The sequence below is a fragment of the Adiantum capillus-veneris genome, chromosome 24, assembly GCF_014529385.1.
Source record: "Adiantum capillus-veneris isolate H3 chromosome 24, ASM1452938v2, whole genome shotgun sequence".
In the NCBI taxonomy this organism is placed as follows: Eukaryota; Viridiplantae; Streptophyta; class Polypodiopsida; order Polypodiales; family Pteridaceae; genus Adiantum; species Adiantum capillus-veneris.
In genome coordinates this window covers 76,999,630-77,016,859 of record NC_140954.1, presented here as the reverse complement: position 1 = coordinate 77,016,859, position 17,230 = coordinate 76,999,630, and the positions used below count along the sequence as shown (strand labels likewise).

The following is a 17,230-nucleotide window of genomic DNA, read 5'->3' as shown; positions in this document are numbered from 1 at the left end:
AAGGGCAAGGTGTAAGCTCTGAAGTGAAAAGTGTAGAAGACAAAAGGACGTGCAACTTGGAATAAGAGGGTATTGCATTTTATTGTCAATGTTGGGTTTGCTATTGAAAGTTACAATAGAACGTGTTCAAGATTTCACCTAGGGGGTGCACTGAATAGCATGTGAAAGCTTTCTACAACAATTTTACATTCAATTTTATTTCCCATACTCCAAACTCATCATGGAGAGGGGCTCATTGAATGTCTGCCTCATTTTTCACAGTTTTGTACAGCAATTTTATTTCAATCTTCAATATCCTAGCACTACGCCAACCAACAAGATGGATGTCCTCGAGAATATACTGTACTTGATCTCATAATGTACAGGTCTTGAGTTCAAGACTCGTCGGATAAATATCTTTAAAGTATCTTGGGATTGTTTCCCATGATGTTAAAACTCTTCTCCTTCTTCTAGATTTGTTGCTTGCCACTCATGGACTCCACAAAATTTCTTACATGCTCACTAGTCCTGGCAGGGAGTATGGATGGGTGACACAGATGTATGGACACTTCTCGTGTGGGGGTAAACCACAAGGATATGGTATGTGGTAACCCGTGCATCAGTTATCAGTAAGATGTTACTGATGCAACTATGCCAAAATCAGCATAGTTACAAAAAGCCTTGCATAGTTGCATATAAGACTGAAAACTGATGCATGTGCCACCATGCATGAGGCAAAGGTGATGGATAACTATGCATCGTGTGACAACTGCCCAATGTACAGCCTACGAAGGCAAAAGGGGTGCAGCTTCATGTGGCTTGGGACAAGCTGCTTTCAAAAATGACATTGCATTTTCGGCCTGGAAAAGGAGAATTAACAATCAACCATCTAAAACACATTTAAAACATGATAAATATCTTAAGATCATTGTACAATTAGAGTAGAAAATTTCCATATGCTCACCTCTTTGTCCCACTTTGCCACCCACATTAGACGGCCTAATAAGGCTACTTGCAAAATTGATCCACAGATTAGTCCTATCCACAAGCCCTGCAACACATAAGATAATATTTCAAGACGTATTTCATGTGGGTGTGTGCGCGCATGGGCATGCGATCATATTTCATTCCAGGTTCATGACTAAGTCTTACATTAGATAGTGGTTTTATTAATCGGAAAAACCAAGTAACCTTATGGAGATAGCCAGGACAATGAGCATGCATGGCAGATTTCTATGTTGTAGATGCAAATTTCACCCTCACCGCTGACAGAGAGGCAGACTGATAAACATAAAAAGTTGTGCAATGGTAAACATAATAATCATGCAATTTCCTGCGACCCCAAGATGGTCGGGGTGGTTTTCCCTTCAAGGCACCGGGGCACCTTCCTTCCCAAAATGTTAATAATCTCTCTTGCATTGCCTAGACAAAAATTGAAGTCTATGGCTCATTTCTAGAAAAATATTTTATTGATGATTACTTCAGGCATGCATGGGTGAATCTGCTTAGGGCAAAGTGTACAGTGTTCATGTCTTCAAGCAATTTCTGCAACCTGGAGTGAATTGCCTTCAATATGCTCACCCTATATACAAGAATATTATAGCTGACTTTGATGACATGCAGCTTGAGCCTCCGAAATAAGCACATACCCTCGCTTTCAATGGGGTCAGAAAAGCCAAATAAGCACCCGTGGGCAGGGCCACGACATAGTAAGAGCTTAGGTTGATCAGAGCCCCTGATACTTGCCATCCACAACCTCTTGCAATTCCTGGCCAAGATATTTTTCTGGTTAGCACAGTTTTTCATCCACCTTGACTGTATGAAACAAATGGTTGAATTACAAAGAATGTCGTATCCTATCTCTATTTGTTTGTTCTGATTGTTTTCGTAATTTTGAGAAATCCACAAGCACAATGTCTGTACAGTATCTTTTGATCTAGTGCTATTGTAAAGTTAATGCAAAATATACAATGGATAATGCAACATATCTGGTTCAAATTAGTGGCGTGTATGATGGGACATTGTGTCCATGATCTAACAAACAAAAAACCAATCATTGTCTATGCTTTGCCCTTACCACTCCTATGAATGATATGTAAGCTTCCAACCCAATCTTCTGATATTTAGCAAAAATTTTCAAATATAAAAGATTGAACTGTTTGGTTTTCAAGCTATGAGGACTCACTCAACCAAGTGAAACTCCCTTGGCAAAAAAAAAATTCTTATGTGCATTGTGAACATTAGCAGCTTGTTGCATCTGCATAAAAACGAAATAGTGTGGTCATTGCCAAATTTTAGGGCTCGTGAAGGACATGATCGGTGAATTGGGCATTTTGGGGATGATCGAAAATAAGGATGGCCAGAATACATTCTCAACTATATCTAGTTGATTTATGGACATGCCAAGGAGACTCTTTACCCATGTTAAAGGTTTGCACGTAATAGATTCTGTTTTATGTTCTTTGAGGTTCAAGAGGCCAATCGAGTAAACAGGAAGAGGTAAAAGGGGGGGGGGGGGGGGGGGGGGGGGTTAGATTTGGCAAAATACCATAATCAGAAAATCTCTTTCGGCATGCCTTAAAATCACCCATACCATGAAGAAGAACAGCAAGAGTATACCTGATATTACTCCTTGAGTGCTGTCTAACAAAGAAGAGAGTGCCAGTAATTGAAGCATAGCTGCAACACTTTCTATGACGTTGAGGTCGCTACTAAATATATGCCCCAGGTACTTGCAAAGTACTAGCAAAAACATTGATGTACAACACCCTTGACATATTGTAAGGCTGACTGCAACAATGGCTGCATTAGAAGCTCTTTGAGGATGGCCTGCCCCCAATTCATTAGACACACGTGTGCTGCAAGTTAAGACATCAAATTTATATGAGCCAAGAATCTCTACAAAGACTTCCACAAGAGAAGCAAGACATTTTGTAACTTTGATGTCTATATTGCAAGCATAAAAAGACACTCTGAAAATGTACACATCTATTTGATTTACCTTGCAGCTGCAGCAAGACCGGATGCTATCTGATACGTTAAGTTGGCATAGTTGAGACTGCAACCATTCAAAAGGACAACACATTGACTTCTTAAAATTGTACGCTACCATAAGCCCATGAATTGATCATATTGACAAACAACCAACCATATTGAAAGTGTAGATGTTTGAAGCTGGGGATTTGGTAGGTAACCAGAAAGCAGCACCAAAATCTCATAACACCACCAATCCAAACTGAAAGAGCATTGTTAACATCTCTCTCTCTCTCTCTCTCTCTCTCTCTCTTTCTCTCTCTCTCTCTCTCTAAAGGAGGGCTACTGACCGTGCCAAAAGCAACATTATGGCATTGATTTTAAAGGGGACATGTTGCACGTAGTTTCACCTCATCATCGTATTGTGAGGACATAGAATACAGTGTGATCTCTCAGAGTATTTATACTTTTGGAATGATTTAGGTACTCTCTCTCTCTCACGCGTTGGACAGCCTGCTGCTCACGTTGCTTCTTTGCAGCCTCAGCGCTAACAGATTTCGAGAGGACTGCTCTCTCTCTCTCTCTCTCTCTCTCTCTCTCTCTCTCTCTCTCTCTCTCTCTCTGTGCTGCTGGCCGCGCCACCTGGGCTGCACCCTGCTACCTGCACCATCTGGGCTGCACCCCTCCCAGCCAGGGCCAGGGCGAGGGCAAGCAGTCAGCCAGGCGAGGGCGAGGGCGAGGGCGAGCAGTCAGCCAGGCGAGGGCGAGGGCGAGCAGCCAGCAAGGGCGAAGGCCAACCAGCCGAGGATGGTGATGCAAGTGGCTTCACCACCCCACAAAAAATGAAAGCGACTTTCAAGCAGAGGAACAGAGATAGTATACTCTCGCCAAGCTCTCTACGGGCAGGGAAATCCGTCAGAGTCCAAGATGATTTAATGATGGACATGGTTCAAGTGATGATTAAATCCGAGCTCAGCTTTATGAGAGATGACTTCAGGAAGGAGATGTACGCAAACGCAGAGAGTTATAAGAATTCTATGTATGCAGATATGAGGAAAGAATTGAATAAAGCGATGCTTGGTAAGCATGATGAGATGTATCTATCTGTGAAAGGGGAGATGCAGGCTCTAATGCTGGCAGAAGTGAATGTAATGGAATGTATTATGCAGAAAAGTTGGATGAGGCAATTGCAAGCTTTGAATCTTGGAAAACCAATATGGAAAAGTGCATGAAGGAAAAGGATGCAGTGATTGAAGAGCTTAAAGGGGAACTTGCAGCTTGCAAAATTATGCCCAAAAGGGGGGGGGAATCAGCCCTTGATGTTAAAGGAGCTCGAAGAAATTAAGGAGCAGGTGAAAACTCTGCACGAAGGGGAAGAACAAAACTCGAAAGAGGCTTCCTCATGAGCGGAGCGCCTTTTGAAAACACAGGAGAAGGTTGACGAAGCAGAAAAATGGATTGAAGGTGCAAAGAAAGGGAAGGCCCGGATGCCAAAAGCCGCACAAACTTCTACCATCATCAATATGACCATTGAGGAGGAATGGAAGAGGAGGAATAGAGCCCTCCATGTGCGTATTACTGGTATCAAAGACACCAAAAATGTAGAAGAAGAAGTGAAGGAACTCTTGCAGCGCATGGGCATCCCGGAACCTATGCACACAGGTGCTTGGAGAGTAGGAAAGAAGGGAGTGGATGAGAAGGGAAACGTCAAAGAGAGAGCACTTATTTTGTGTTTCCCGACTTTGGAAACAAGGAAGGAATTCCTGAAGAAGAGACCAGCACTTAAGAAAACTGGGATATTTATGGGAGATGACCTTACTTTAGCACAAATAGCACATATGCAAGAGTTGATGCCAGAGATCAAGGCAGCAAGGGAGAAGGGGAAAATTGCCTTTTATAGAGGAGGGAAAGTAGTGGTTTTGGAAAGACGCACAACATGACGGTGCGAGACATATGGGACCACACTCCGGATGGCGGCATGGAATTGTAATGGATCGTATAAGCTGGATGTGGGTGCCTTTGAGGATAGCTTCAGAGATAGAGACATTGTCTTTTACTCAGAGACACATCAGATATCTGGACAGTTGATGCCAAGTGTGACTGGTTATTCATGGGAGATAGCTTGTCGGCCAGACACTAGATCCCAGCATGGGAGTCGAGGTTCAGGAGGGGTAGCAGTCTTATTCAGGGAGGAGTTGCAGCCGCTATTACAAATTGTCCGAAGAGATGACCAAGCGAGATACATGTGGGTGAGACTGAGAGCTGAGACGGGCAGATTCTTATACATTGCTATATGTTACTTTCCCCCTAGCACATCAGTCTATACCTCACCTAGAGGGCAATCCCCTTTCTCTATACTTGATGATGACATATGGGAGTTCTCTAGAGATGGAGATATCATTCTCTTGGGAGACTTTAATGCCAGGACGGCCAACTCCCAACCGGTATTTTATGATACCTCGGAGGAGATGCTTAGAGAGATGGATATATCGGAGATGGGGCTTGACAGACACTCACAGGATAGAGAGCACACAGAGTATGGGAGATATCTCATGGAGATGACGACTACGCATGGTTTGGCCATACTTAATGGTCTAGAGAGATTTTTCCTTCGTCTGGGGGATTCACATGCTTTCCACACAGACATGGGGCCAGTACAGTGGACTATGTCATGACTTCACCGAGCTTCATCTCCAGTATTCAGGATCTTAGTGTGGGACCTAGACCTGTTGGAGTAGCAGTGGACCATGCTCTCTTGACTTTTTCAGTCTCTTTCCAGTATAGTGCCTCTCAGACACCACAGAGGATTGCACACACACACGGTATACTTTTACACCAGAGACGGACTCAATTTATGTGGAGGAGATTTACAGGCAGATGAGGGCAGCCGAGCCTGTATATACCGTGGAGGAGATCACCACTCTATTGACAGAGATCTTGCATGGGGCAGCAGCAGAGGCATACCCACACACTCAACCAGATCAGAGAAGACATTCTGGGAACATGCCTCAGAATAGTTGGTATGATGAGGAGTGCAGAGAGATGAGAGTTCAGATTCAGAGCGAGCTTATACTTGGAGTAATTACATATAGACAGTCTCGGATTGCCCTCCGGCGTTTAGTGCGACGGAAGAAGCGGGCCTTTTTAGCCCAGATGGAACGTGATTTGTATCAACTCTTTTTGAGTCGAGATTCAGGTGAGGCCTGGCCTCTCTTCCATGAGCACTCACCTCCTCCAGTGATTACCTCTCCCGAGATTTGGGGTCAGTATGCAGCATCATTATATACAGTACCTGGGCAACCACCACTACCAGACCCTCTAGAGCCATGTCCAGCCACTAGTGGTGAAGAACGCCATTGACAGGATGAGGACTAGGAGAGCATATGATCATGATGGTTTGGTGGAAGAGCACTTGATACATGCTAGAGATTTACTGTCAGAGGTTCTTGCGCGGTTGTTTAACCGTGTCATGTGTGAGGCGCTACCCGAGTCTTGGAGATTATCTACTATTGTACCTCTCTTCAAGGCAGGGGACCCCACGGTGCCAGGGAACTACCGTACTATTATGATAGGGCACACATTGGCACGGTTGTATGCATCCATTCTTGAACAGCAACTGAGTAAATGGGCAGAAAATGAGGGCATACGAGCAGCAGGACAAGCTGGATTCAGGAGGGGTTTCTCCACTTTGGACCATATTCTTACACTCAGAGCCATTATTGAGGAGGGTCGGGCACATGGGAGACGGATGTGATGTTGCTTTGTGAACTTCCACAAAGCATTTGACACAGTGCCGAGGGCCAGATTCATGCGCAGGCTACTGAAGTTGGGAGTACCCACAGAGATCATATGGGGGATCATGGCTTTATACGGCTCAGTGACTGGTCAGATACGCACTCTTGAGGGGATTTCTGACATTGTTCATTCCACTATTGGAGTGAAGCAGGGGTGCCCTTTGTCCCCTACACTTTTTGGTATGGACCTCTCTGACTACATTGACAGAGAGGGCGACAGAGGCGCTCAGCTAGCAGGGACATGGATCCCTTTATGCTGATAATATTGTGTTGATATCAGAGTCACCAGAGGGCATGCAGAGACAGTTGGATGCATTGCACAGCTTTGCACAGGATAGTGGATTGTCTGTGAACCTTGGTAAAACCAAGGTTATGGTGTTTAACACCACACCACAGTGGGTCAAGAGATCGGCAACTACACTCGTATATGGTCAGGACATTGTGGAGTACACAGATGAATATACATATCTGGGGTGGTATTCACGGGACCGAGGTTTACTCTGAGGAGAGCAGCAGAGACTAGACTGTCGAGAGCCTATGCGGCATTGGGAGGGCTAGAGAGGATGTGTTCGCAGGTTCGGTTTCAAGAACCACGAACAAAGCTATGGCTCTTTGATACTTTGGTTGCTTCAACTATGCTTTATGGGGTCCAGGTTTGGGGACCATCTGTGAATCATGACAGTTGGAGGAGCATGGAGAGACCCTTGGTATTTATGATATCCCGGATGATTAGAGCCAAGGCCTCCGTACCACATGCGATTATTCGAGCGGAGGTAGCCGCCCCTCCTATAGAGATTGAGGCTCTTACCAGATTAGTGTCCTTTATGCACAGTCTATGGGATACACATAGAGGCAGATATACTAGATTGGCTCCAGTCCTCTAGACAGTTAGCGATGCAGGGAGAGGCATCATGTTGGTATGCGCAGATGACCTCATGGTTTCAGAGGCATGGTTTTAGCATGGATAGATTGCCTCCTTTTCAGTATTCCCTGGATGCACCCTCCCTGCCAGTCACACGGACGGAGATCACTAGACTCATTCGTCAGGATCTTATACAGTTGGACACCAGGAGGACATGGGTAGAGCCGATGCAGGAGTTGGACACGAAGATGGCTTTCTACAAAGAGCATCTTCTCCAACTTTCGGGAGATGGGTTTGTGATTCATCCGAGCTACATGGACACTCATTTGTCTCATGGTCTGCAATGTGCTATTGGTCAGATTTGCACATCCTCACACCAGCTGGAGATTGAGACGGGTAGATTCAAAGGGATACCACCGGAGTCTAGGATATGCCAACTATGCGATAGAGAGCCAGAGACAGAGCTACACTACATATGCCACTGCACTGTGTATTATGAGATACGAGGGCGCTTCCATTGTTTATTCAGGGAGGGTTTTGGACCGCTAGATAGAGTCATGAGGTATCAGGATCAGAGATGCCTTGGCTTATATCTACTTGAGCTACACCGACATAGAGATAGTCTGCTGAGGAGACCTGGAGTACGACAGTCACAGAGACAAATCACAGACTTCTTTGGATCGAGGGAGCCAGGAGACCAACCACCAGCACAGGGTTGTACCCACATTCATACCAGAGGCACCCTCATTGACAAGGCGTCTGAGCTCGGGAGATCGAGACAACCACGACCGAGACACAGGAGCACACTCCATCGACGGAGACTCCAGCAGAGGATCAAAGGCATTCTAGCACGACACCCAGAGTGTCATTGAGGGCCTATTCTACATTTTCACATTTCACGCTTCATTTTCAGTTTTCATTTTTTACATTCAGTACTTTTTGTACTTGTACTTTAGACATTGTATTAGATTCACCACTTTGTATCTGATGTCTCATAGGTCATTTTGGCCTTTTGAAGACGTTAATATATCATTTCATTTCATCTCTCTCTCTCTCTCTCTCTCTCTCTCTCTCTCTCTCTCTCTCTCTCTCTCTCTCTCTCTCACATACTGACACTCATAGCTGTTATTGAGGAAAGCAGATCAAATGGTAGGAGAATTTACTGTACCTTTGTGGATTTTTGCAAAGCATCTCATACGGTTCCCAGAGCTCGACCGATGTAAAGACTACAGGAGATGGGAGTGATAGGTGGGGGGGTGATGAAGCCACGTTCGGCGGGGGCTGTTTGGAATGAGGTACAAATAAAAAATCAAGACAACAACAAGAAAAGAGGGTGGCATCGTGCCTATTAGTTTTAAGCCCATACGAAAGGTGAGAATAAGGTTGTTAGAAATGATTTGGGGGGGGGGGGGGGGGAGTTTCAATAGCGTACCCACACAGCTGATACACGACAGTCGTGGGGAGGTTCGTACTCTCGAGGGGTTGTCTGAGCATATTCACTCCACTGTTGGAGTGAAACAGGGATGCCCACTCTCCCCTACATTGTTGGTTTGTATGTCGATGAGGTTTCAATACATTGAGAGGGGAGGCAACAGAGGAGCACAGCTAGTAGGGACATGGATTTCATCACTACTGTATGCAGATGATATTATGTTGATCTCAGATTCGCCCGAGGGGATGCAGCAACACTTGGATGCATTGCACACATTTGCTAGTGGAAGCGGCTTGTCGGTGAACCTTGGCAAGACCAAAGTTATGGTGTTCAACACCACAGCACAATGGATGAGGCAATCTGCACCGACCTGCACATATGGTCAGCTAACGGTTAAGTATACAGAGATGCATACACTTACCTGGAAGTGGTCTTCAGTGCTCCAATTTCTCCTTGAGGAGAGCAACAGAGACCACCCTGACGAGCAAATGTAGCTTTGGAGAAGATGGAGAGGATGTGTTTGCAAATTCAAGAACCTCGAGCAAAGCTCTCGCTATTTGACACATTGGTTACTTCAGCAGCCAGCTATGCTTTATGGGGTGCGGATATGGGGACCATCAATAGACCATCATAGCCGAGCTGGCAGTACTGATGGATGGAGATGTATGGAGAGGTCTCTGGTCTCTATGATTTTCCAGATGATTATGACCAAGGCCTCTGTAGCACATGAGATTATTCGTGCAGAGCTTGCTGCTCCTCCTCTGGTCATAGAGGCACTTACCAAATCCGTCTCCTTTATACACAGAATCTGGGATCTCCCCAAAAAATAGATATGCTCACCTAACTTTGGAGTCTTCTCGACAGCTTGCCTCACAGGGCTACACATCTTGTTGGTATGCACAAATGACATCCTAATTTCAGCTACATGGATTTAGTATGGACAGAATACCCCCCTTCGAGTACTCGCTGGATGCACCCTCCTTGTCCTTCACAGGAACCAAAATTACCTGCCCCAACAGACAAGATTTGATTCGACAAGACACCAGGATGGATATATGATCAGACCTGCCTATATGGACGCCCATTTATTCCATGGGATGCGATGTGCTATTGGTCAGATGCGCACATCAACGCACCAGCTAGAGATTGAGACTGGCAGATTTAGGAGAATACCTGCAGTTGTGTCATACAGAGCCAGAGACAGACTTACATCAAATATGTCATTGTCCAGTGTACTATGAGATACGAGGCCACTTTCATTGTCTATTTAGAGAGGGCTTTGGACCCCTGGCTAGAGTCATGAGATATCAAGATCAGAGATGCCAGGGTTGTTTTTGCTAGAGCTGCACAGACAAAGGGAGACTCTCTTGAGGAGATTAGACAGTGGGAGACATTCACAGAGGGAAATCGCTGACTTCTTTAGAGCAGAGAGTCGAGACTTAGCAATCAGATGAGCAAGCTTCACAGCAGACTTCAAAGTCCACCCTATACCAAAGGAAATATTGATTGACAAAGCCATTGAGCTTGGGAGAGCAAGTTGCCCACATCTAGGAGGGCCACCACGACATCGACAGAGGCTCCATCACAGGATCAGGACTATTCTAGCACGGCATGGGAGACGTTCAATACGACTATTTACCAACGCAGACATTGACGATACTTTTTAGCGATCGATCCAGTACATCCTCTGTTACAAACTCCTGATGTATCAAGCCATTGAAGACCCGCCAGGTTAGAGCTCCCTGAGTTGACTTGCAGATCCCGATCAAGGGGCCTAAACCCTAGCAAGAGCAGAAGAAGAAGAAGTCTTTACCAACTTATTGATCCTCGTCAAGTGGCCCAATTATTAAAGAAAAGGGTTCTCATTAAAACCCTAACCCCTACCAACTTATGGGAGCACGTCTGATGGGCCCAAGTTATTAAAAATAAAGCAGGACTCAACACACATACAAAGCAAGATGACGCTTCCAGATTTCACTCGTAATTTTTTTTCCCTTTTCGGGAGACAAAGATCTAAGGAAAGCTTTACAAGTTCTGTAGTAGTTTGACAATGTCTATGCCATGAGGAACTATTCTGAAGAATCAAAGATCTTTCGAGCCACCGCTTTTCTCAGAGACAGTGCCATGTAGTGGTGGATGTCGATAGCTACCAAGCCGCACACTCCAAGGACTTGGCAAGCTTTCAAGAAAAATTTTGCCCGAAGTTACATGACATTTGACATCTTCCTTCAGAGTCCAGCTTCTGGCAGAGTGGGTTATCCTAAAATGCTTGCCACAAAAACCCTAGTATCATCAAGTCTCTCTCCTCGAGCTGGTAACCTTGGAGGCCCAATGTAATTGTTATATCATTGAACTACGATCAACGCTACAGGAACACTGTCTGTCCAAACAAGTCTGATCTAGGATAGGTGAATCAAACTAGATCTAGACTAGAAAGTAAAGATACACTAGGTGAATCTAATCCACCATTGCCACTCAACCTCCCCCCTTAAGGGTGGACTAGATTGTTGATTGCTATTGTGTATCTCACATTCAACAAGCGAAGCTAGTAGCTACAATTATGGGTGTAGAAACAAGCCGATGCAGGAAGTGTGTTGCTTCGGTCCGGGCACAGATTTGGTGAGAAAATCTACGCCTACAAGAACATACTCCATAAGATATGAAACCACGAGCTACAAGTTCCTTCGGAATTCGAACATGCTTGATCTTTCTGAAGAAGCTTGGGCTTTCTGAGTGTGATGTCAGATTTGTTGTTGCAATAGAGGCAAATGTGTGCCGGATCAATGATGTATGGACTCTGGAGGCCGCAACTCATGTAGAAGCTCAGAGAGCCAAAATGAAGCAGCAACATACTCAGCTTCTGTAGATGAGAAGGCAGCAGACTTCTGCTGCTTTGTTTGCCAAGAGACTAGCCCTAGCATAAACATATAACCAGCAATAGACAAGCTGTAGGGGTCATCACTCATCCAGGTAGCACCAATATACCCAGAAAGCCATAGTGGTTTATATGGATCATAGTGATATGTAAGGCAATAGTTTTGTGCGCATGCAAGTAGCAAGCACGCGCAGCTTTCTTGTGAGCACGAGATGGTATGGTGAGTGCACAAGATAAGATATGGCCTGCACAGCACAAATCCAAGTCAGTGCAAGGGATAAGATAGCGGATTCGACCACAAAGCGTACATATGTTTTCTGAGTGATAAATGTTTGCAGCGGAACTATGCTTTGCAAGAATCTCTGAAATGTTGATCAAGGACCCATGTGGATCTCGAATAACTTCAGTCTTCAACGCCAAGGAAGTATGTCGTAGGGCCTTTATCAGAGATAGGAAATTGCATCTAAGTGGTTAGCAAGATCACGTGCTCATTATTGGTTATAAGATGTATGTCATCAATAAAGAACCCTAGAATGGCAAGACTTTCAATACTGTGCCAGATATATATAGATGCTATAATCGACGGTTAATCCCTCCCAAGATACTTGTGCATGCAAGTTTACCACTGGCGAGAGGATCGATTCAGACCATAAATGGGCTGCTTTAGCTTACAAACATATGAGTGCAGATAAGTTGGTTGGGGGCATCGCAGTGCACCTCAAAAGGCCTCTGCAAATCCAAAAGTACCAAAACAGGTCCTGTGATCAGCTTGTCCAAATGCTGTGATTTGAGTAGCTCCCCAAGTGAATGGAACCCCTTCTCCATAGGGGTGTTATCAGTGAATTGATCTCTACAAACTCTCTAATAAACCGCCTGTAATAGGAGTATAGCCCCAAGAAGCTCCTCACTTCATGCATGTGATAAAAGACGCCAATTGCCCAAACAACCAGTGGCCACAATCCTTGCATAAGAAGACAGACCTCTCCACTCCAAATGAAGACACACTAGAGAGTATCACCTGGGCATAAACCTAGCCTCCATAGTAGCAATTTCTGCAACAAAAGCGCCCGGGATCATGATACAACAATGAGACACCAAGCACAGAATGAAGTGATGCATACAATTGGGAGAAAAGGAAAGGTGTTTGGAAAGCAAGGAATCCTGTGCTGACGATTGAACTCCTCCACTCAGAACTTCGGTGGCTCTCTCTTAAGAGACGAGACCGTGAGAGGATTGGGCTGCATGCTAGAAGGGACTCCGAGCATCCAGCATCTGAGAGCATGTCACATACCATCACGGTGAGCTCCAGGATGCGACCCTTGGACCCGCCCAAAGCATACTCGATCACTCCCAGATGTACGAGCAAGTCGGAGTGATCTACCATGCAACCAACCAAGGTCCAACCAGAGTGATGTTGTACCACAACATGAATGATGGCTGAGTCTTCCTCCATACAATGATTTCTCCAAGTGAGAGGCATAGGAGCTGCTTGAGATTGCTTGAAACCAGAATGGATGAACAACGAGCTTCGAATCAAGATCGGAAATTACCCAGACTACAAAGCTACCAAAGCTAGCTATCTTATGCAAGGGACCCCAAGGTTCAAAATTGATAAATGAGGCACTGTTCCATAAGACCCGAGCCAGGTATCATTAGGTAGATAACCAAATGTGAACAGTTAAACAAGTGATCTATCTTATAAGTTGTGCTTCTCAAAAAGTGGAGTAAGGAAAGGTAGTCAGACTAAGCTAGCCACACGTTCAGAGAAGTCCATATGATTATCTTTCAAGTGAGAAAGCTCGCTTACTAGACCAATATCATACTGGTATAAGGAGTCTTAACCATACGGAGGCAACCATTCAAGGAGTCCAAGCCATATAGAGTAAGTAAACTCGGACATCAGCCTATATAGTTACATCTAGTCAAGGACTGTGTGTGTGGGCATGTGTGCGCGCACGTGCATGTGTGTGTTGCAAGTACATCCACGTTTTGGAACGTGCTCATTGCAGAGAAGTTTTATTATACACATATGTACTTCATGAAGCTTCAAGCAACCACATGCATATATTAAAAAAAGTTTGCATGCATATATAACAAAAAGATATAAAATAAATGAACAATACAAAAACTTACCATGTCATGGCTGCAGAGGGTATTGCAAATGTCACAAAGCCTCCCATTACATGCAATGCTTTCAATGAAAGAGGGGCTCGAGCCTTTGAGCAAGACGAAGAAAGCATCACATAGATGTAAAGGAGGATGGCGTAAGTCCAACAACCAATGCTTGTTGAAAGAGCTGCCCCTGTGAAGCCAAAGCTTGTATTGTGAACTAGAAACCAACACAAAGGCACTTGAAAGGCTGCTGCAATGCCGGAGCACACCATCAAAGGCCAAACAAGACTTTGCGTCAGCAGGAACCTAATCAGCGGCTGTGACGATGCATGAGCAAAGAGACTTGGTATCAACCACCTCGCATATTTGCCCGCTTCTATGGATATTATCCTGTCTTGCCCAAGAATAATCAATATCTCACCCATGTATACATAGATCAAGGATATTAATACTGCCAGAGTATTCGAACAAATAATTCCAACTTGTAGATATTGCCCCAGCAAGAGGTACTGCTTTGCTCCAAATGCTTGCCCACATAAAGTCTCTAGGCCACTTGCCATGCCCGTCTGTCATACAAACAAAAAGCTACCCAAAGTGAGTAACAAAACTACAGTACCTTCTGCAATAGAGAGGTCACGAATGTATGAAGCATGTGCATGATTAGCTGCAAACAGAATCAACGTATGATGATGCTGTGTATAAGCCTACATAATTGGTGTGTGTACAAAGTCCTGAACATATTTGCAAAACAAGCTGATTTATACAAAGTCTTTGCTATACATAGGACATCAAGTGATTGGCGTGCCAGGGCACTAAGGCGTAATTACACCTATAAATGGAAATTTTTTATTTTTGGATCTGTCCATTGTTAATTACATTTCCATCCTTGGAATGGTTTAACCTGCTGCCTCTCTTTGTCTTACATATAGCTACTATCAAGATACCACTCAAAAAGATCAAAGTCTACAATCCTAGTTTGCTACAACTCTGGAAAGATCATCCATCTTTGCCCCATACTTATGTTCAAGAGGTGAAAACCACTAATATTGGCGGATAGCATAAAGGGTGGCCAACTTCCTGAAAAGGCCGCGAACATCTCACAATGTACATTGAGCCAGATAAGTCCAAAGGACCATATCCCTAATCACCTCAGGATACCCATTAGCAAAATTCTGCAAAGCCGTGGGAAACTGATTATGTAAAAAATCAATTCATGTCCACAATTATCCCTGTTGAGACCGACTGAAATCATGAGGCAAACACTAATCCAAACTTTAAGAGCAATGAGGCAAACAAGCAAATAGACTGTCTGAAGCTTTTGTGTACTCTACTTATATTGTGTAATGTTTTCCAATATGAAAGAGTTTGATTTCTTTCGCAGATGGCATAAAAGCTTCAAGAAACAAGATTGCCTCTCCTTGAAAATTTCAAGAAATAGGTTCAAAACTATATGCACTTTCACTGCATGCTTCCGATCCTTTGCATTGTCTAATAATACCAGTAATCATCTTAAGCAACAGCGCAGATCACAAATGAGGGGCACAACCATGGCCGCACAAAGGAGACATACCATGATACATAGGCCTGTGACATTGGCTATCGAGGTAGCTATGGAACTGCTAGAGAGAGCGAGCTCTCCCAAGTGACCAACAAAAACAACAGCAATAAGTTGGAATGCCACCTGCGAAAAGCTGACTGCAATCATGGGGCCCGCAAGGCGACACTGAAGCTTTACCTCCCTCCAGATATCCTCCCCCTTAAGCTTCCAGAATCGGTCTACCCAACCCTTCAGCTCACCAAGACCTCTGCTGACACCTAGCTCCTCCTCTGAGCATCTGCATCCGCGTTTTTTGATGCCAAGGTCTCCATGAAAGCTTGCGCTTTGTTTGTTGAGGCGAAGATCTTCATGCGTATTTCCCTTCGAGGGTATGTTCCTCGGTTTACCGTCGGACTGTGCATTGCGATCGAGGTAGCCAAGGAAGCTTGACCTACTACTGAGACGGAGAGAAGGAGTGTAGAGATAATGGGTTGTCTCGGAATCGGAGATCATGACCGGGGCGAGGGCGAGAAGGAAACGAAGGAGGGGTTGACGATGGGTGCTGGCAATGGAAAGCCTGAGGGCGTGAAGGAAAACGGAGTACAGAGAGAGGCCGAGAATGAGGATGCCTGCGATGGAGAGAATAAACACTGTAGTTGTAGATGAGCATTGCGGAGGCGAGTGAGAAGCGGAGGATGGTTCGCAGAACGCGCTTGGAGAATGCCATGAAGGTACGTACGACTCCCAAGAGGCCGTTTGTCAAACACAACTCTTCATCACAAGAGAAATTATTAAGAACCTTTCGAAGGCTAGCGATGCGTTTGATATGGGCAACACACAATTTAGGCACATCTCCAGAGAAAGTTTCGGCCCATTCTCGATTTCCTGTGTAACAAAACAGGGTAGGTACCAGTAGAGACACCCTGAGGGAGGGATAATGTGTCCCTACAGCCAACAAGGCTTGAACCAAAGATCGAGCGGGTCAGATTTGCTGCAGCACCCACTAACCGGAGTAGCTTCTGTGCATTACATTATTGGTCCTTACAAGTTAAATGTATTGGGGTTGGAAGAGTCCTTCTACGGGCCCTCCTACCCTAGCATACATCAGCGTTGCCACGTTGACATGGTCGTTGCTTTACGTAACTATCTTTGATCGCCCAACTTTTTTTATCGAGTGCTCCTATCAACGAATCATCACTCGCGTGCAATTTGCTTAGAAGTTACCTTCTCCATAGTCTGTACACGGGTTGGTAGTCTCCCCTCAGCACTAAAGGGCACGGAGCCAAGCGGTGGGATCAACGGCTGTTGATCCCCGCGTGGATCTCGAGGCGGATGTGTGGTTCACAAAAAAACGTAGTCCCCCCGTGATTCGAACCCACGACCTCCCACACACGAGACTTATGTCCTATCCACCTCACCCGCACGTACATTGTGACCACTATGGGAGACTAAAGCATAATAAATAAACTCAGACATGCACGCAGTTTTTGTCCGAGTTTACTTTTCGGCGATCTGACGATCCACAATCTCTCGATGTCCGTGTTTCCACTCGCGCACCGTCGATCCCATGACCGGACCTTCATTTAATACGCCGTGCCCTTTAGTGCTGAGGGTACTCTCCCTCTCTCTTTCTCGAATTTAGTTTTTTCTCCTGAGGTTCTGTTCC

The 17,230-nt window shown here is 45.0% G+C and overlaps 1 protein-coding gene across 3 annotated transcripts; it reads right to left on the bottom strand.

The window, feature by feature from the left end:
• Positions 1-326: 326 nt before the first annotated feature.
• LOC147426616 (protein DETOXIFICATION 12-like) lies at positions 327-16,332 on the bottom strand. Of its 3 annotated transcripts, none has more exons than XR_015186319.1 (8): positions 15,598-16,329; positions 14,049-14,593; positions 3,128-3,214; positions 2,981-3,037; positions 2,599-2,837; positions 1,561-1,747; positions 944-1,030; positions 327-839 (listed from the first exon to the last, which is right to left on the bottom strand). XR_015186319.1 is itself a non-coding variant. In XM_086499349.1 (8 exons), the coding sequence occupies exons 1-8, from the start codon at positions 16,075-16,077 to the stop codon at positions 765-767; spliced, it is 1,689 nt and encodes a 562-aa protein (XP_086355475.1). In that variant the 5' UTR covers positions 16,078-16,326; the 3' UTR covers positions 327-764. The 3 variants fall into 3 exon arrangements, 2 of the variants coding, with proteins under 2 accessions (XP_086355475.1, XP_086355476.1); XM_086499349.1 differs by having other exon boundaries at positions 1,629-1,747; positions 15,598-16,326; XM_086499350.1 differs by lacking the exons at positions 327-839; positions 944-1,030; positions 1,561-1,747; ... (1 more) ...; positions 2,981-3,037; positions 3,128-3,214 and adding an exon at positions 3,227-13,538 and having other exon boundaries at positions 15,598-16,332.
• Between the last annotated feature and the right edge of the window lie 898 nt (positions 16,333-17,230).